We start from the raw sequence: 22439 nt of genomic DNA, 5'->3' as shown, positions 1-22439 counted from the left end.
TGCATGATATCGTTAATAGAAGCACGAATGGTATGGATTTATTGTAGCCCATTGAACATTTTCTACCAATTTTGTCAGGCATTTTATAAATGCCTTTGCAGACACCAGTCGCTATGTGAGTTTTTGGATTTCTGACGTAGCTTTAAAACTTTTTCAGTCATATCGCTACGATGTCTGCAGTGAGGCAGTTTATAGTGATGTCTAGGACTGGGGCATTATGCCGTGGACGTGTAGCATCATGTCTCACCCAGTCACATTATCCAGATACCAGGCTGACCTATTCTAACACTAACCACTTAACACTTAGCGCCATGCGAGGCAGCTGCTTGTACCATTTTTATGTCTTTGATATGACTCGGCCGGGGTTCGAACACGCAACTTTACGCATCTGAGGCGGATGCTGTAACCACTTAGGCCACTGGAGCGGTCCATTTGCAATGAAAATAATGATAGTACTTTAGTCCCAAAGTCAGGTGAATCCTCCATATGATTCTCTGAGCTATTGAGGACAATTTCAATAGAGCCGTGGTTTCATTTTTCAAGTTTACCGATAGGTACATATGTCCAGCACAGACACATCCGAGTCCTGTTTTGGTTTATTTGTGTCAGGAACACTTTGATCCTTGATCAAGTATTTTCACTTGTAACTTAAATATCAATTCTTCAGATCATATCCAATGCGTATTTTTTAAGCAGAAATAACCGAGATTGTCTATTTGGTGGTTTTGCAACCATGACTGTGATCGTTTAATTTGCTTGGTCCAAAGGAAGTGAAACCAATGCTTACCCTCGATTCAGATGGTAGGTGCATGGAACCACCGTATATATCTGCTCGACTACAGCAAAGCATTGGATAAAGACCCTCTAAAGCACCTTGCAGCCAAGCTTCATCACTATGGTGTCCGGGGCAAGACCATTGAGTGGATAAACATTTTTTAGCTGGCAGAAACCAACAGGTTGTGCTAGAATGCCAGCCATCTTCATCAGCCCCCATCAATTCATGCGTACCCCAAGGAGTGGGCATGGGCCCTCTGTTGTTCCTGATATACATCAATGATTTGCCGTTGGGAGTCGATTCCAATGTTAGTATTTTTGCCGAAGACAGCTTGCTATACAGAGTAATTGACACAGACCAGGATGCAGTGCAGTTACAAGCAGATCTAGACCGACTACAAAGATGTTAACATGATTGGCAAAAGGAGTTCAATCCTGACAAATGTGAGGTCATCCGAATCATCAACTAGAGACGGATCGTCCCAGCTATATATACCATCCATGGCCAAAAAATGACGATGACATCCAATGCTAAATATCTGGGGTCACCATTAATAGCACCTTATCATGGAACAGACACAATGACTGTTACAAAGAAGGCAAACAACACCATAGAATTCCTTCGTAGAAATCTGTCTACATGCCCCGAAGAAGTAAAGGCTACGTGTTATAAATCTCTTGTGCGCCCACAGTTGGATTATGCGTGGGCCGTTTGGCACCCATATACCAAAGCAAATATGGCCAAACTTGAAGCAGTACAACGAAGGGCAGCACGGTTTACTACTTGGGATTATCGAATAACCAGCAGCGTTTCCACCATGCTCCAACATTTGGGATGGGAAGAGCTTCAAGCTAGACGCCAATTAGCTAAAGCTGTAATGATGTACCGGATTGTACACCAGCTACTTGACATCCCAGCAGAACCATACATCCAACAGACAGGATCTAACACCAGAGGACATTTATGCAGATTTCTCATCCCCTTCGCCAGAATCAACGCATATAAAGACTCCTTCTTTACATCAGGAAAACGCATGTGGAACTCCTTACCAGCATCCCTAGTGAACGTAAATTCCATTAATTCTTTTAGAAGAGGGGCTGGTATGGGGATCGCTTAGCTTCAGACCAGGAATGTTTTTAACCTGTTTTTAGCTGCACATGGACCTCCCATCACAAGTACATAGTTCACTTCACGTAGGAACCCTGCACATTATTGGAAGAAGAAGGAGAAGAAGTTTATATACTGACGTACAACATACCAGGAAATATCTAAATTTGTTCTAACTTGATGACGGTGGACAAGACCTTGTTCGTTTTTAATAAGCAAAACATACACCCTTGCTCAACTAACAATTGTAATTACTCAAAGAAATTTTACCATACTTAAGAATTGGTGATTGCAAAGAGTTAAGTTATCGGTCATAGTGTTCTGCCCAAAATAGAAGGAAGACAACCAGTTCAAATTTTACCTAGAGCAGATGTTCGATTTGGGATGAGTGGGGTTGTGACACGGTTTTCAAGGAACGTGAAAAGTATGTTGAATCAGGATAGATAAGTATGTAAAGAACGAAAGAAACCTTGATCAAAGGGATAACCCACAGCCACTGCTGTCTTCGAGTATCTCAATCCTTACACACTACACGACCTGGTTTGACTAAGAGGATATTACTCTCTACCACAGACCTTACCTGTATAAGACTTCTCGCAAATTGAAAAGGTAACACTCTCAGTTGTTTACATGCATGTGATTCAAATAAGACCAATACTTTTAGTTGTTCGTAAATATTATATAGGTAACGTTTTCTTCCTCCTTGTTAGTGAGACTGCGGAGGGGGGGGGGGGTTAACCTCAAACTGTAAAAGTTTAGGATTTGTTCGCGGATCTGGCATGGTGACACTGATAATGATACTTAAAGGTTACTTATTTGTATGCGAAAATATGAATGAGTTTCTTTTTTCTTCAGATTAATACTGTATGACATGTACTCTTTCAGTTGTAATAATCAAAAGGACGCTATGGAATATCGCATTCTTTTCATTTTGAGAGCAGTAAGGAGAATGTTACTGCGGTTGGAAATGTTGTCGAAATTACTGAATAATTTTGAACTGTGTAATCAAGTTTTAGAACCCACGAAATAGCTCATGTAATTCGGATTTGCAGAACTAAGTAAGTACAAATCGAGATGCAAAAATATAAATATATTGTTGCCGTTCTTATTACCAGCTAAACAAGATACGTTTATGCCTTATCACTTGCATGCTCTTTGTTGGGACCCCGGCTATGTTATGACCTGAATGGCATCTATCGTTAGCTTAAATCCGAAACACTTCATCAATCAAATTAACGCGGAAAATTGTAAAGCAGTGGATGTGTGACATTCCATTCAGCCAGCGGAAATAATAATTCTTCTTCATCTTGGCTTACCGCTCCGGTGGCCTAGTGGTTAGAGCGTCCGCCTGGGATGCGGGAGGTCGGGGGTTCGATCCCCAGCCGAGGCACACCAAAGACTTACAAAAATGGTACTAACAGCTGCCTCTCTTGTCGCTCAGCATTAAGACATCGTAGCGATATGACTGAAACATTGTTATAGCTACGTTAAAAATCCAAATCACACACACACACACACACACACACACACACGCACACACACATCTTGGCTTATTTGGTCCGAGGCCCTTACGTTTCGACCAAAACCTTCAGGAGCATTTTCCCCCACGAATTTAGTACTTTGACTTATAAAATGGTACGAATCTGATATATATGCGATAGCCCTTGCCCTCATTATGTGTTTCTATGCTATTTTTACATACCCCACAAAGCACTTGTCAGATTCTGAACCATTCCTTTACGAAAAGTTACGAAAATTTGTCCTAAATAACTGCTTAAATGATCAGAATGTTATTTTCAATACTGCGCCTCTCAATTTTTGTGGATATTGCGAATACCATCACGTTCTTTCATTTGTTTGCTTGAATGTTTTATTTGTAACTCAGTAAACTCATCCACATTATTCATTTTATCATCTCTATTTTCAAATATACTAAAAGCCTGCTTTAGTTCATCGACACACAAATTTAAAAAACTAAAACCTAAAGCGTGTACTACATGAGAGTACATGGTTTGTTTATAAAGTAGTTACTAGTACACTATATTATTTTTAGGCACGCGTGCGTTCAATATCAATATGTTCAGTAGCGTAAAATACAACACGATTCTGTCAAAGTAAAGGTAACGGAGAAAAAAGTAGTATACAATACAATAATTTGTCCAAGTGACACGCATGTCACATAAGAAATATATGCACATTTTTAAAAGATAGAATATAAGTTATTTATTCATGTGAGGCGAAAGTCTGCTCCGCGTTGTCTTGAGCGTGCGGTCTACTCAGGGGAAACAACTACGTTTTTGCACCACGTTCCACGGAATCTAGCAGCCTAAGTTTTTAAAATACAGTATTTCAGAAAGAATAAAATAACTCGAAGCGTGAACGCTCTTAAGAGTTCCTGTTCATAACTTAATGTTATATGATAAAAATTCACCCTAGGATGTAAAATTAGCATTGATACTATTTCTTACTACAACTATATTAGTGGCGTAATTAAGGTAATATGGATGTGTAAACGGGGGCATATCCATATATTCAAAACATGCAAAGGGTAGGCCATAACCAGTCTTCATATTTAAATTGCAATAACACGTGCTCCATGAGTATGAGCATGCCAAGATACTTTGAAAAATTATATAATAATTAATTTTCTCGAACATTTAGCAAGAAAATAAAAAAAATAAATGAATTGTCCTTATTCATAAAAGATAATCAGCACACTCATGGGTTTAGTATATTGGGTATTGCATAATTAAAAAAAACTAAAGAGAAAACAGTTGTAAAGGAAAGAATATATATAAAAGGAAGGAAAGACGGAAGAAGGACTATGCATGTTCCCTTCGCTTCAATTTATATGACCATGAAGAAATCGAGAATAAAATGAAAGTCTACTTTGCAGCTAAGAAATACGGCCAATCCTCTCCTACAGTATCAATGTATTGTTTAGAAACATAAAGAATTTCACATAAAGAGCGCAGAGGTCAACATCTTTATTGCTTATGTAAAAAAGTTGAATCATGCTATATATCGCATGTTTCTTAGCAGCGAATGATATAGTAACACGAAATAAAATTTGCATGCGTAATGATCACTAGACTAATAGCGCACACTGCAGTAATTGTTTTACTCACCCCAGCTGGAGTCCTCCTGTCCCCCCAAAAGCAAGTCTCATCGAGTTCACTACTTTATGTTGTTTTAAATATATAATCTTGTAAAATCCAGAAAGTTAGAAAAATGGATGAAAATAGATGAATGCAAGGTGTCTATGCAAAACTATTTACAGTCTTTTCACTCAGCTACAAGTACATACTTTCCAACACAGCTTAAAACCACTTTTCAAAGTCCAGGTCGAAACTAGCTTAACTCAACAAAAGAAGACAATTGCAATAGCATTATTAGATTTTATCATTCAAACTATGGGCTCAGTTTTCAAGTATTGAATGGTCATATATGGAATAGTACACACAAAACCGATACATATTGTTTTCCAATTTTCCGAATAATTGCCAAGGTAATTATGTGTATGAACACGTTCTACCTAAAATGGACAGTGCTCTATGGTAGCACATTAGGGACTTATGCGAAAAATTCGATCGTGAGTACGAGTTTATGGATGAGTGTGTGATTTACGTTTTTAACGTAGCTATACCATTTTTCAGTCATATCGCTACGATGTCTGCAGTGTGACAGTTTATATTGATGTTTACCACTGGGACATCATGCCGCAGACATGTATCATGATGTCCCACCCAGTCACATTATCCTGACACTAGGCTGACCAGTCCTAACACTAAACTCTTAATACTGAGCGCCTAGCGAGGTAGCTGTTAGTACCAGATATTTAAAATCTTTGGTATAACTCGGCCAAGACCTAACGCATCCGAGGCGGACGCTCCAACCACTAGACCACCGGAGCTGTGAGTAAGAGTTTAAAATATTTTCGTGACAGATGACTGATTCACTGGTGCGAAACATTATTTTCATGAGCACAGCATATTATCCTCTGGTCCTATCATTTCATACGTGTACCGATAAATTCGAGCTTGGACACCCTAACACTATGTATGTATGTATGTATGTATGTATGTATGTATGTATGTATGTCTCTCTCTCTCTCTCTCTCTTTATATATATATATATATATATATATATATATATATATATATATATATATATATATATGTATACATATGTCTTGTACTTTATCCTTTGCGTCGTTCTAATAACGTCATATACTATATCTATCTATCTATCTATCTATCTATCTATCCATTTAATATACTATACTATAATATAATATAATATAATATAATACAATATAATATAATATAATATAACATAATATAATATAATATAATATAATATAATATAATAAAATGTTATGTGATGTGATATAATATAATATAATATAATATAATATAATATAATATAATATAATATAATATAATATAATGTGATGTGATGTGATGTGATATAATATAATATAATATAATATAATATACTATAATATAATATAATATAACATAATATAATATAATATGATACAATATAATATAATATAATATATCTTGTGTCTGAGACATCTTGTGTCTTACTTATGAGTAAGTCATATTTTTCATCTGCGCCACACACCGACCTCCGTACCGTCATACGTAATATAGGCAAAAACAATAGATCTAAAATCGGACTCGCTATCTTCGTCTTTGGTTGAAACTTTATAGCATGCTATAGTTAATTCAAAAGAAATGTTGGGCAGGAACAAATGAAGTTCAAAACATAATACTATTTTAATATACTTCAGCACTAAGTAAATCAATGACTATAGAAAACTGTCCATCCGGATATGCACTCGTCCTCTTGTATTTCAAAAAGTTAACTAGCATGCATTGCGACTTCTACATGTGTAGCGAAACCAAGGAGAACGCTCTTCACGTCCACAATCAATCAGTGAAAATGAATTTTGGAAATATGGATTTCTTTTGGAGGTAGGTGTTTTAAAACAATGAATTAATTATCAATCTTAGAAAACCGTTAGATGATTGTCTAATACTATTCGCTTGACGACAGAATGAAAGTCTGAATGGAATTTGTATTTAATTTGCTGAAAAGAAAGGAATGAATTTAATCTAGCAACAAAAGTAAAGTCGTTTTTGAAACTGTTACTATCGCTTGAATTTCATTACATATTTTAATAAAGTTCAGAAGGGAAAGGAATTGGACGATAAATATGACACGAATGAACCAATTCTATAGCTCAGCTAATTACAACCTGAATACAGTGGAATAAAATCATTGAGGGGGTAAAGAAGGATACTCATTATGTAATAGTATGAGTAGAGGATAACGAGGACCCACACGTAATTATTCAATGTACAGTTCGAAGAATATGGAATTGAACAGAATTTTTAGGAAATGATTTTGCTTGATTTATAAAAATGTATTTGTCTAAGTTTGGACAGGATATGTGTTTTAAGAGAAAGTATAAACTTTCTGCTTTTACTTAAATTTAAATATTAATTTCATAAATCACGTTTAATAAAATATTAATACATAGTCCAGGATAACATATCAAGTATGAAAACTTATAAATGTATTCTTGTATCATGATGACAGCAATGTCTAAATGCTGGTAGAGCCCCTTGTGTAAGTATTGTTTGCTATACTATCCGACAAGGAGCAAATGATACCTTCGTGAGAGGATATTTTTATTTATTTTATTTTATTTTATTTTATTTTCGGCTCGGAGGAGGGTATACATTATTTGCTATTTCATGCCGATAAATTAGAACTAAGCGACTTTCCCAAGGGTACATTAAGGCAGCAGACCAGGGCTGGGCTGGGCGGGTATCGAATCTAGGATTATGAGTCCTTCGCTCCACGTGCTGATCTTCCGCTGATTTCCAGCTTTGGTGTAAAACATATACTAAAGAGTTCGTAGAAATTCAACCATGAATATGTAAATAATCGGACTTCATTAATGACTAGATATCATACTGCATTTAAACGACATTCTTTTATATCACCAGATGAGCAGTGATATAGCTACAGTATATATATATATATATATATATATATATATATATATATATATATATATATATATATATATATATATATATATATATATATATATATGTATATATATATATATATATATATGGATGGATGGGTGGGTGGGTGGGTGGATGGATGGATGGAAGGAGGGACAGCCAACCAACCAGACAGGTAGGTAGATAGGTAGGTAGGTAGATGGATAGATGGATGGATTGATGGATGAATGGATGGATGAATGGATGGATGGATGGATGGATGAATGGATGGATGGGTGGGTGGGTGAATGGATCGATGAATGGACGGTCGGAGGAACAGCCAGCCAATCAGACAGACAATTAGCTAGGTAGGTGGGTTGACAGACAGACAACCAGACAGACAGACAAGACAGAGATAGATAGATAGATAGATAGATAGATAGACAGATAGATAGATGCTAACAGAGACAGAATAAAACAAGACTGTAAATAAGCAAGAAACTTCGTTTCACTTTCCTATCAACTTACCTTTATCAGCATACCTACCTACTTCCCTACTGGCCTACTACCTAAATACATATTTACCAACCTACCTATGTATATGCATATACGCATGCAGTTTCTATTTCAGGTAATCAAAGCGCACACGCCAATCTCAGCACACTTCTGAGACTAACATGGGTTGCGGCGTTTCTGTGGATGTGTACGTCAGTAGTAATGACAACACGAACAGCACGGGGGTGGGTGGCTGCTTCGTGGGTTGCTGCGCTTTCGGTAAACTTCGACATCACACCATACCACTCATAAAGCCACCGGGAGAAAACAAAAAGATGTTAGTTCAATCTCCCTTCATGTTCCATGACATTGATGAACACGCTCGACTCGTAAGTGCATTTTTATCCAAAGTACTACTAATTTCCGGAAACATTGCAATTGATGAATTGTAGAATTGGGTTGTCTTGAATAATTGCCATGTATTGTATTTGGCTGTCATAAAGTAGACCAACAGCATTTCCCCTCCCTCTACCTACCATATTGTCTTGCGGGTGTATTGGTCCGATGCGTCCTCCTGAAGGAGACTGATGGAGGCAGAAACCGAGGTGGCTCACTGTTGTTGAGCGTGCTGGATTCGCGACCAATCGGGTGCGGATTTAAACTCTATTATAAAATCAGCTTGGGTCGGATACCGTAATGTGTCTATGGGTAAAGCATTTTATGATAATTACTTTACGATAATTACTTCGTCACTAAATAACCTACCTGAGCTGCTGTGCCTTAAAACAAAAATACCAAACATAACCGTCATTTGTAATTTAATTTCTTACATTACTGGCCATGGAGGAGAACACTAATACATCGACATGTTTAGTGGACTAAACTATGCATGTATGCGCTGGATAGTTTGCTAGAGTGACAGATGGTCAATTCGGAAATGTATTTAGCGATTTATGACGGATTTGGTGCAACGAATCGATACAAGTGGGATTCAATTTGCTGTCCGTGTACAGAAGTGAGGACATATAATCGGGTTCACTAGTTGCGCACAGCACTAAATTCATAGTAACTACATTAAAGACTGTTCATGAATGAATTTGCTGCTGTGTGAATTGTTATATGCCACGGCCAGTAATGTCAGATAATAACAAAATGTGACGGACGAGATTATACTGTAGATGGGCATATATGGAGGTCAGAAAAGATAAAGAGCAAGAGAATGAAAGAAAGATCTGCTGCTTAGAAACAAAACCAGGCTCGAAATTAGAACAAAATTTCCCGCTCATGTGCAATCACTGACCAATCAGACGTCAGAATCCTAACATTTATGTCCAATTACTAAACCGGTCCGTTTTCGAAATTTGGAATCGAGTCTTAGACCGAGGGGGACAACTTTTATTTCCGGGTCATTAATTTTGATGACTCCCTTTATCTGTTATAATTCCGTGCCAAGATTGTTAAGATGGAGGTGAGGTGGGGTTGGGGTGAGGTGGGGTGGGGTTGGGTGGGTGGGTTGGGATGGCGTGGTAACTTTTATGTTGTTTCGTAGCTCGTCGCATAGACACAAACTTCATGCAGCGATTAAGTGGGTGTCAAAGTTGTTTCTTATGGCTAGAGAGTGAGATCTGTATGCAAATGCATGTGAGAAACAAATCTGCGAGATTCACTAATATGTGCTTGCATGTATATTTTCTACAGACCGAAGAAGTTTTCAAATAATTTTAGATTTGAATGCAAAATAAATCTCTGCGTTTGTGCCATTGTAAATATATATTTCCATGGCAATACAGCAATGTGAAGTATATATGTCAGGGGTATATGCATAGTAATAAATACGTGCTTCCTAACCCTACACGCATATGCTTCACCGCTTCTTTTTTTTTTCTCCCCGACATGAGAACAATTTCCTTACACAGAAATTAGATGCGAAAGGACCTAACTACGATGGGTACGCGAGGAGGGTCACATGGTCTGAGAGAGTCCGAATCATCAGCGGAAGAAGAAGTAATTTATCGGCGAAGATATTCCGCGAACGCAACTCTGATAAAGTCTCTCTGCCAAAGGTTGGTATGTTTTAGATAGGTACTTAGTAGTATTATTTAAATTTGCGAATTTCACTTCAGTTCTTTGAGCGATTAGGAAAACTGTTATATATCAATAAGTATACATCTCTGTAAAGGAAATCTTCAGCTGGTTTTCCGCAGCAATCGAAGGGCAAATTTAATATAAATAATTGAAAATTGATTAGGTAATGAAGATTTCTATTAGCAGTTGCACTTACTTTACATCAGTTTTATTAACTGATAGAGCTTTCACTCACTCACTCAGTTGCTAGGTATATTAGAAAAGAGAAATAGTGTTGCTGACATAGCGATACAACAAAGAACACATAATCTTCGTGTAATTTAATTTTTGTTACAGGGTGAAAGTCATGCTAGGAATTCGGACCAAAGGAAACAGCCAATGGTTAAGAAAACTGTAAAGAAATTCAGTCGGAAAGTGATTGCTAAACCAATTAACAAACTGAAAACGGTATATGCTACAGCGAGTAAGTTAAAAGTAGTATCAGCTAAGAGGACGGTAATCATAGGCTACAACCGATTCCGAAAAGTGAAGGCGCCTGTTAGACCAAGCGATGATGAGGAGGAGGATGACAGCGCGTCAAATGATTTGGAATTTCAACAACTTTTAAAAGAAAGGCTATTTTAGATTTGCGTTGCTAACTCTGGCTGATGTGAGATTTAGTGGGATCGTTTCTAGTCAATTTACTTCAAGACATTTTTTTTTATTTATTAGCAATTTGGTGTCATCTTTTCATCTTCGCTAGCCATGTTCCCGATATGCTGATACCATCTACACACTGGCTGATCGAGCAGATATTTCTGTGCTTCAGGTCTGTGAATTTCATTGGCTGTGGCTGCAAGCCACCACATCAAATCAAAAAGTAAGTTGTTCCAATTTGAACACTGTTCCTACACGATCGAGACAAGGGGAGAACACAACTTGAATAGACTCACACCTAAGCAAGTTTCCACTGTCGGTCCGTGTTTGTACAAATTCCTTTCACTCAAGTACACCTGTACGCCCTCAAGGTGGAGAGAGGGTTAACATTTCGGAACCTTGGATAGCGAATATGCATATTTTTATGAAATAGAAATTCTTTCTTGAACTGTTATTTAATGATATGTACTAGTTATCTTTGCAGAAAAATAAAATACAAAGAAAATGAAGTACATGCCTTTATGTATCTGTGTAACTCTCTCTCCCTCTGGGGGTCCCGAGTGGTCGAGTAGTCTAAAGCGCTCACCGTTCTGGATCACTGCCATCTCACCTCTGTCTGCGTGGGTTCGAGTCTCAGACTCGGCTAGCGTGGGTACGTGGGAAATCCTGTCAGTAGCTTCTCGTGGGTCGGTGGTTCTTGCCTGGGTTTTACAGGGTTCCTCCTCCACCAGTTATACTGGCCGCCATGTATAGCCTATCTTGTGCTGAAAAATGGCGTTAAACCATAGAACAACAACAACTCTCTCCCTCTCATGTGGCATTTGATATTTGTATTTACGTCTCCGTTTATAGGTTGTTAGAGTTTTGTAATTATTTGTTGATTACGTGGAGTCGGAGTTGGGAGGATGTTTATGAATCCGAACAATTTAGCTTGTTTCAAGGAACAAGTGACATACTATACATTATTCGGGAGACTTTATGACAGCATGTATTGTTTTGTAAAATGATTTCTTGATATAGCGGATCCTCTGGATATTTTTAGGTATACCTGTATAGAGGTATAAATATTTCTTTGTAATGGGTGTTTGGGATATGTTTTTCATTGCATGCTGTGATGTATTCATATACGGTTAAAAAAGGCTTACTTGTGAATCATACAAATCTGAAGCAAGAAAAACCGTGCACGTGTGAAGTTAGAGTTATGCTGTGTGTTTGCTTATCAGAGAAAAAATACTTGTAGTGGTTGCATGTTTAAAAAGCTTTCGGTTGACAACGAATGTTGTTTGAGAACCTGGAAATGGGGCAAGATACGGACAATCAAACCATGCTCATGCAGAGATTGATTCGCTCGGTATGATACCATATGCTTATAATAATACATATGTATGTATGTATTTATGTATGTATGATGCATGCATGCATGTATGTATGTATGTATGTATGTATGTATGTATGTATGTATGTATACATGGGTTGTATTAATTTATTGAACTGTACCATTCTCTTGTAAACAATAGTCAGCACTTATTTTCACACCGTTTGTTTACATTTTTTCAATGTTGATAATTACACATATAATATTTACTCTGGCAAATTCATGTGAAGATAGATATTATCAGACTATGTTTAGACCTATGTCTGTTCTATATAGTTTTTCTCCATGTTTAATATTCTCCGGATGCATGTATCAGAAGGTCAGGGAACCACGCCACTTATTACCTCATAATTCTGTATAGCTGCACATTACATTACATAAATAATCGTTAACACCATTACATAGTATTATATTCTAATTATAAACCCAATACAGATTTTAATATTGGTTATTCGATCTATCGATCGATCGGTCGATCAAGTGAGAGAGAGAGAGAGAGAGAGAGAGCATTTGTTGTAACCATTTTCTACATGTACATATATATTCACACATATAATTATACACATATGCCCATATATATGTAGTCACACACACACACACACACACACATATACGTACGTACGTCCACACACATACATACATACATACATACATACATACATACATACATACATACATACATAGTTATAATTTTCCCGCGAATCACAAATCTCAGTTGTAGGCCACTGTTCACTGGTATTGGTCCTGTACAAAGAGTTTGGTACTTTTGCCGTAAATTTTTTTATTAAAGTTGGAATAATATAATTTAGTATTCAATACTTGCCTTGAATGGCAATATTTTAGTTGTAGTAGATATGTATTGTGTACTACATCCCTATTTGAAACACTCAGTTTTTAGGGTAGAGTTTTAGGTGGTGTTGTGCATAGGATAAGTTTCAAGCCACCGTTATACTTTCGGTCATCTTAATCCAATTATTATAGAGCAAATCTGATACCAAAAGTGGTAAAGAGTGTTATCATCATATTTGGAAGTATAAATTCATCTATGTAATATTAATATTTAGTAAATGTCTGTACGAAAGAAACCTAAGCTCAGAGATATTATATCATTAACTATTTATTTTTATTGTGCGGTACTTGGCTTCCCTAAAACTTGAGCTATTTCATTAATTTTGAATGAATCAGTCATCTTGTTACAAAGAAATGGTCATTGATTTCGCATGATAATTTTATTTGTGATTTTCTTTTGTTAGCAGGATTTTAATGTTACTCCCATGAATATTTATGACTTTTACCACTGAGTTGTTTGTTATCACTATTGTTGTTTAATGCAAGTTGTTGAGACTGTTGGTTAGTATGACATATAATTAAATACAGTGAGAATAATAAGATAAAATATAAATTTGTTTACATTAAGTTATTTATTTGCAACTATATCATGAAAATGATTTGAATAAATCCTTATTTTTCTCATTCAGTGTTTCTGTAGTCTATATATTTGATAGATGTATAGTTTCTAGACATATAAGTAATTAATGTACCAGGCATAATTTCTACGGGGACATCGTCTGCTTTCATACGACTTTATACAAACCATATTAGTATATTGCAAACAATTCAATTAAAGAGTTGAAGTTTTGAAACAGGAAATAACTTTCTAAACGCATATGAGCTTGCGCTGGAAATTAAAGCTAAGCGGGCGTGGAAAGAATCAAAAAGTCCTAATAATTCTTTAAATGCGCGGGTAAGTTATGCCCAAGCTCCAAAAGATAGACGTCACAGCTGATCCAATAAATATATACATAAAGAAAGGCTGCAGCCAGGATCAGTTACACTCTCTATGCAGCTGATACAGAAAAGACTATATGCTTCAGACATCTTCATGGTATGAATTGGGAATGAGTATAAATACAACCCACCACCCCTAAAAAAGAAAATGGGTATAGAAAACGCATACATATTTAGAAACAAAACTCGCCACATGAGCAGGGCATGGAGAGAAATTGGGCGGGTGATTAGAGATGACTAAAATGTTTGGTTATCCTTTGTTGAGACATACTCTTTTATGTCCTGTACATACAAGAACGTGTACTGAACAATGTGAGAGAGCCTGTTTAGTAACGCTGAATGGATGAGTTTTTTTTTTCTGTTTCGCTGTGCTTTTCTGTACATCTGCTGCTTAATTCCGCCTTCTATATATATACATGTTTGTATATTAATGTCTGTTTGTATATTTATCATGTCTGCTTGTATGGCAACTTGTTTCTGCGTCTGTGTATGTATATAATGGCATTGTGTCTTTAACTTTCTCCCAATGTCTTTTCTCGTCTCAGGGTCTCTTAGTACGTGTTTATTTTTCTATACGTGTGTTTGACATTAGTCTACTGTCCGTTTATTTACTTACTTCATGCCCACCATCCTCCTCTTCCTCCTCTCTGCCTCGGTCTCTCGCTCTCTCAATTAGTAAGTGTCGGAAATCGATCACTGACAAGTTTCACACTTACAAATTAAGAGTGATTTGCTTTTTCGGTTCTCTTTTTTTATTTACAAGTATTGGCAAATATAAAACAATAAGTAAGCACGTCTCTGAGTACTGAGTGTCATAAATATGAAAAAGAACACACATATGAATTCCTCAAAAATACTATTATTACTATTATCATTATTATTATTATTATCATTATTATTATTATTATTATTATTATTATTATTATTATTATTATTTTCTTGCTTGTTTAATGGGGGAGGGGTGATAGTTAACATGGCAAGGTGTATGACACGTAATCGAAAATGTCGCAGATTCGATATATTCACAGGCTAGTCCAAATTTTCCTGTGCATGATGTAGCCAAATAAAGTGCTGAAATTGGCGTAATAAATAAATAAATAAATAAACAAACAACAAACAAACAAACAAACAAACAAACAACTAAATAAATAAGTAAATAAATAAATAAATAAATAAATAAATTAAATAAATGAACCATCTGGCCATATATTAAGGTAATCTACGTAAACTAAACAGTTATCGTTCTCGGGCAATCCCGCTGTGAATGTATTATCCTTGAGTGAATACATATCCTGTAGGGTTAAATTAAGAACTCGTTGGTTTTAATCTGCGCCATGGTAAAATCGTAGCTGTTTCCATTAATAACACAGTGCAAATGAAAGATCTCCTTAGCAAAGAGTTTGAAACAAAGTTCAGTATGGCAGCCGCTCTCCATTGTCCGTCTTTCCGCAGCTTGGTTACATGTACTTTGGATAATTAAAATCTATTTAGCAACACTAGGACAGTTTTAAATCCGGGTAATTTGACATGATCGCTGATTCGACTGAAATGAAATCTATTTATCTTCCACTAAATCATCATACTTTGAAAGAACCTAATGCAATTATGTAGATCTTTGAGCATAATAAATAAATTCGATTATATTAAATATAGCGAAAAAGACCGAGTAATTCACGTATCAAATGAAAAGTAAAAGAGACAACAAATTGTGGCTGATTACATCTCGAAAAACCCATATATAGGTTGTCTTTATGCTCATGATACTATTGAAATGTCATAAGAAAGAATCACTGGTGTACATGGGTTTCATGTGAGGCAGAAACGTACACAATGACTGAATTAATTTACATATCATACGTTAATAAGTGGGTAGGTACATCAAGTGCTAACCTGAATACACATATTACAGTCTTTTGTATCACCTTTCTTCGTGTCGTTGTTTTATAGCTGGGATGTAAATTAATTCAAATATATCATGAAAGACGGATTGAATGATTAGTGATTAACGGCACATCAACATGACAAAGCTGACGTCGTTTCGAGGCGTTTGGAGCAATATGCCTTGCTAAAAAACAAACGATATCAGGCCGACCCGGCCACATCCGTTCAGGATTCGAACCAGATCCTTTCTTGTCACGAATCCGACATGCTAAACACTCACGCACCTTTTATTCTAGGGATATGAAAGATAGATAGCGCCGAGAAGGGTGGAATTAAAAGGCGGCTGTTTAAGTTCTAAATTCTGAGGTGTAATAGACCAGATAATGAGGATTTAAATGAGGAATTTAAAAGCTATTTATTTGCTTTTCTTATTTGATTTTCAGGCACCGGAAGAAGTGACACAATCTATCAAGGCCTTAGTGGCGTACCTGATTCAGCCTTGTCATTCGGACCTGGAAAAAGTCAGATCTTTTTATGTATGGATCGCCAATCATATTAGGTATGCAGTCCGACTAACATACATCCAATGGATACACCTCTTTTTCTGTCAATGTTTTTCTTAAATGTAAAAGAAATAATCTGTCTGTCTGTTTATCATTTATAATAATGGGGTAATACTGCCCAGTCCAACACGAGTCGACTTTTGAAGCATGTCTTACATTAATAACCTCGGTAACATATAGTCTTTTATGTGCTGATATGTCATTAAGACGCCACCAAGTTATGACATTTTTATACTTAGTACTCAACTAACGTATTTACATTGATACACACTCGGGAGAGAGAGAGAGAGAGAGAGAGAGAGAGAGAGAGAGAGATTCTTGCATTTACAGATTTATTGCCGTTAACACTGACATAATTTTGTTTTTGTTTTTCAAGTTATGATAAGAACTATGCCTATGGGCGGAAGGAGACTCCAAATGACCCCATGACAGTTTTGAGGCATCGGGTTGCTAACGCATCTGAAGGATATGCTAACTTATTATCCGCAATGTGCAGGTGAGTATGGTCGCATAACCAACTGCACATCTCTTATTTGTTTAATTCTGAACCTCTAGATTTATTTCTTGGCTACTTTTAGATGCAAATAAAACTTAATGCAGTTTGGTGTAAATCGTGCATGAAATGCGGGAGATCCCAATCCTGTGTAGTATTATTACTATTGAAGTTATGGAGATTGATTTAAAACTTTTGAAGACAGGATTTTGGTTGACAGGAGATACGCTATTAAGTTTTAATTATTGTCTTTGATCACATGTCCAGTTCCACCATATTTCATCACGGACATCTGGAAAACTTGGGACTTTTCTGAGTTAGTTTCAAATTTCAGCCGATTAAACATTTGGCCAATGCTTAAAAATTGCAAAGTCGCACAGAAAAGAAAACCAACTTAAATCAATATATTCTACCTTAATGCCTCTAATTTGTTACATCTTGTTGACAAACCAATCCTTCTGGTAAAATTAAATGCAAAAATGACCTCGACGAGTTGTTCATATTTCGCGAAAACAATGTAGCTCAAAGAAGACACTGGATTACTACCGATTTATCTTGGATGTTTTGGTGGTTCTCATTTCTTTAAACACTTTGATTTTTTGCGATTGGCTGGTAATCATAGTCACCGCTAAAAGGCTTGTGACATTGGAGGGTGAGAGTGATGTCTTTGCTATACGGAATTAGAGAAAGGGATAATTGTAAAGGACTAATTAGCTACGAGAAGCTGGTGCGTCTTATTGTGGAGGTAAGATTATAATCAGAAGAGAATTATATGACTATATGCGATCAGTTTATTATGTAAGAGTTTCAGCTGTTTGTTTTTATTTGAAGAAAGATGAGTCTCTTAACGACTTAAAAATCAACATCTAGTAATTTTTTCCTAATATTGTGTTTTTTGTGTGATTTGTCATACTCTATGCGAAAGTGAATGCTTATTTATTCATAATGATAGTTCGTTACACCGGTCCAAGTCTTGTGGAGTTATTTTCCTTATACTGGTGCGTGGTACAATGCTTTTGAGACTTCAAGGATGGATCTTTTGGACGGTATATGATTTGCCTACTAGAGCAGTGCTGAAATTATAATTATTTAAGAAAACGTTAACACTATAGTCTATGGGGAAACGATTAGTTTCGTGGTACCATGCAATATTTGCTAAATTATTGGTCATAAGGAGATCTGGGATCTGGCATGTAGTTCCTAAATATTTTGTTGAATAATTTATTTTGCTGAACCAGTATATCTAATACCTATTACTTACAACCTGCAAAAGTTAATTTTTAACTCTATAAACGAAATGAAATTAACCTAAATTCACAGATCAGCCAATGTTCCCGTGAAAAAGCTCAAGGGGTTTGCTAAAGGAGAGGACTACGACCCAGAGCACCCCTTCTCTGGCGAAGACGACCCCGAGCATGCGTGGAACGCTGTCTATGTCAACAACGATTGGCGGTTCGTAGACACCGCATGGGGAAGCGGCTATACAGACGACATAGGCCAGTTTCACAAACAATACGAAGAATTTTGGTTTCTGACAGATCCAGAAAATTTCATCAACGATCATTTTCCGTACCTGAAAAACGACCCAAGAACAACTGAAATGTGGCAACTTTTAAAGAAGCCAATTTCGCTTGAGCAATACAATCGAACGGTCAAGGTAAGGTAAATTTGCTCTGCAAGATTCGCATAACCCTTGTGTATTATATTTTTCAAAAGTCTATCAGTCGCCAAAGAGTACCTTGAAAAGAAATTTCAAAATAAGATAATGAAAGATTCCTAAAATGGCCACAATGACACGATCATTTCTGAATTAACGATTTATTCCAAAAGGGTGAGAATAGTTAAATTGATTACAAGTCATTAATTTTTTTTAATGATTTCTTTTTTCCACTGAATATATATTCTTGTTTAAAAGCTATACACATCCTCTAGGAAAACGATTGTTTTTTTCAGGTTTGTGGTATTGGGGTATCAAGCTGTCTCCTGAAATGTATATGTACCAAAAGTTCAATCTGATTAAAATCAGATCTCCACTGTCCTGGGTGAAGATCTGACAGCGACCGCCTGAATTAGCCAATGGAAATTCAGCTTTCAGAAATATGAAAGTGAATCAAATAGATAAGCACACACTGATGCTCTTCAACTATACTGCTCAGTCACCCAAACGCGAAGACATGAATTCATCTGATTAGCATAGGTCACCATAACATGACCCCTAAATGGTCGCTGTCACATCTTCAAGTAGGACAGTGGATATCTGATTTTAATCAGATTGCTAAAAGTTGTTTTTGATTTACTATTAGCTAACATAGATTTGCAATAGTTAAAGAACATTTTGCACTGTTTTCTATTCAGTATGCATCTTTCCTTATCGAAATGCATAAATTATCACAACGTTAAGCGGTTGTCGATGAATTTTAATGATTATTTGAAATAGTAGAAACATTAATACAAAATTGATTTAGCCACTCGTCTGATGTTTTAGACTGAGACGGCCACAAAGGATTGGGGAGTCGAGCTGTCCCACAAGGAACCAATCATCGTCTTCAGAAAGGAAATCCACATTCTCATTCACACAACAATCATTCCTCTAGTGGCTATTACCGCCACGCTGGACACCTCTGACAAAATCAACATGGACGCTTATGTCGCTGTTTTCAAGGACAGAGAAGATCAGTTTAAAGTTCTTGTACGGCCGCCGTCCCCAGGGGTCTATATCTTAAAGGTGTACGGGAAACGGGAGGGGGACACAACTAACGCGAACCCTGGTCTTGTGAAATACATTCTGAAGTGTACTGATATGAACAATTTGGTGAAGAATTTTCCAATCTCCTATACTGCCGCCCAAACCTACCAGTGTTGTCTGCTAGAACCTACACATAGAGACCTTGAGGCGGACTCAAAAGTTCGATTTAGAGTTACCTCCCCTTATCTACTTGAGATTATGGTTGAAGACACACTGCTTGAAAAAGTTGATGACTTTACATGGGAAGGAGATTATATTACGCCACGGCGGGTTGGAACACAGCTCGGTCTCTATGGCAACACATCAGAGAACTCAGATTTTCGAAAACATCAAATTTTATATAAATTTAACATTATATAAAGCTAAGAACAAGATGAGGTTTGTCAAAAGTATCCCGCTTGAACGGATATGAAAAAAGATGTCATTTTGCTGAGGACCATATTACCCAGAGCAAAATTTAGAATTTTTAATGTATTTACGAATTTAATTGATTAATCTGCTATTTTAAAATGTCATCATATAGCTGAAATCATTAGAATACTAGATTTGAATTTAAACAAAGAGCATAAAGAATAAACAAAAATGTGTGAAAAATACCAATACAATGGAGTATTGTGCGATATTCATTCAAAGTTGAAATAATTTTTAAAAAATGATAAAAGGTAAGTAGAACTCATTATAGTCTAAATTCTCAAGCAGATTAAAATGTATAAATATCCCTTTTTGGTTATATCCTTTTTCGATTCCCCCCCGCCCCCGAGCAAAATCGATTATTTAAATAACAACGAACGAAAGCAATATTCATTTGAATATACGTTGGATGCCATTATTAGAAACGTTTTTTAATTCTTCTAAAACTGTGGTGTATCAGTCGGTGTTTTCTCGAGTAATATAGTTCTTCAAACAAGTATCAATTTCAGGGTGATCAATGAATCAGCAACAATTTATGTGATGAAAGTTGGTCTAAATCCGGATATGCTGAGTAATGGCGAGGAAGTTCCACTTCACTTGTTTGGAAATTTTGCTAAATAGTTTGAAAGACCCCTTTCCCCTATTTAAAGTCTTCAAAAGATAATAAAACAACAGAGCTACTCTCATGGTATCTTCGCTAGCCAAAGTTCCGATAACTCTATCAACACCTTGGCGTATCATCGAATTTTTGTGCTTCGGGTCTGTGAATTTCACTGGATGCGGCGGCAAGCCACGACATCCAATCAAAATTAAGTTGTTCAAATTTGAACACTATTCCTACGTGATCGAATCAAGGGGAGCACACAACTCGAATGGACTGATAAATAAACAATTTTCCACTGCCGGTCAGTGTTTGCACAAATACCTGTCACTCAAATACATCTGTAATTGCTTCCGTCTGGTATATAGCCATACTTTCGATGACTAGTATGACAATTGCCTCAACGGTTTTTCAGCCGATGTACAATGCACAAAGCTTTTGGCTAGTTGGCATATCATAGTAAGGGAGGCAATACATGAAATCCATTAGATGTCGCTATTACAAAACATCAATATATCTTTTTGATCCGCCAAGGTGTAGATAGGGTTATCGGAACCTTGGCTAGCGAAGATGCTCTCATGGCGGGGTATTGTCAAATCTTCATGTGTTTCATTACATGTTCTTCTCCAATTCAGAACTCCGCCTTCTTAGGACCATGATTAAGGGCATGTAACCCAAAGCTGTTACACCTATAATGCATGTGCAAAGTTTCTTTAAAAAATATTCATTAATGTCACTGTAATTGCATTTCATTTTGTAATTTGCCTTCCCTGAGGCCCCAGCACAGGGGCACGAAAATGGCTTCCAGTCATTATATAGTTTTTCAATTTCCTATTGCCTACCGACTCTCTTTTATTCTACTCTGCCTTTAGTAAGGGCCCCGATATATACAAAAGATTGTCAGTAGGTCCCGTGTGTCCTTGGTTTTTCTCTGGGTACAGTTACAGTTACAGTAACTGTGCAGTACAGTTACCCCATTGCGTCCCCATAGACAAAAAGTCAGCACGTTCAAGGTTGTAAGGTCTGCAAGGAAGTATACTGATCATTTGACTGATATACAGTTTATATAGATTTGATTCCTTTTCTATTTTTCTCAAATATTTCAATGCTTTAAAATATATCTACTAAAGTTTGAAGACCTGCGCCTTCACCATTTGCTGAACGTACATGTAGGTAGAAGTGTCATGTTATTTTAACACTCCATTGAATTCTTGTTTTTGTCATCTTTCTTATAGCATTTTTCAGCTTTCTTACGTTCGCGCACGTTAAATTAAATTGAGATTGTAATAACGTAGACCTACCTTTCTTGTTGAATTGGATGAAGCTTATGGATGAAATACTGAAACTGTGGGCAATACATATCATTCTTAAATTATTTCCTGCAGGTTCATTTTTAGAACAACGCTGCAAATTGCTATGAATTACAAGAGTGAATGAAGAGGAATATCTTTAATTTG

At 36.4% G+C, this 22439-nt stretch overlaps 2 protein-coding genes and 1 non-coding gene across 3 annotated transcripts in view; 2 read left to right on the top strand and 1 right to left on the bottom strand.

Annotated features, from left to right (window-relative positions):
- The window catches only part of LOC149799998 (uncharacterized), a 46455-nt gene extending 41291 nt beyond the window's left edge, over positions 1 to 5164 (bottom strand). Inside the window, exon 1 of the mRNA XM_089957164.1 lies at positions 5011 to 5164. Within this exon, the coding sequence (XP_089813290.1) occupies positions 5011 to 5051 (41 nt within the window). The 5' untranslated portion in view covers positions 5052 to 5164. The remainder of the gene's footprint in view (positions 1 to 5010) is intronic.
- Trnap-ggg (transfer RNA proline (anticodon GGG)) lies at positions 3200 to 3272 on the top strand. Its single transcript has one exon. It is a non-coding gene; the product is annotated as a tRNA-Pro (tRNA).
- Positions 5165 to 6767: 1603 nt separating the features above from the next.
- Positions 6768 to 20689, top strand: LOC149799997 (kyphoscoliosis peptidase-like). The gene is made up of 6 exons (XM_089957161.1): positions 6768 to 6864; positions 8540 to 8792; positions 16612 to 16727; positions 17108 to 17227; positions 18545 to 18881; positions 19710 to 20689. Exons 2-6 carry the CDS (start codon positions 8586 to 8588, stop codon positions 20328 to 20330), a joined length of 1401 nt encoding a protein of 466 aa, XP_089813287.1. The 5' UTR covers positions 6768 to 6864; positions 8540 to 8585; the 3' UTR covers positions 20331 to 20689.
- Positions 20690 to 22439: the final 1750 nt, after the last annotated feature.

Source organism: Sinohyriopsis cumingii, chromosome 5, assembly GCF_028554795.1.
Source record: "Sinohyriopsis cumingii isolate HCF-2022 chromosome 5, ASM2855479v2, whole genome shotgun sequence".
In the NCBI taxonomy this organism is placed as follows: domain Eukaryota; kingdom Metazoa; phylum Mollusca; class Bivalvia; order Unionida; family Unionidae; genus Sinohyriopsis; species Sinohyriopsis cumingii.
This window is presented reverse-complemented; position numbering and strand designations above follow the sequence as displayed.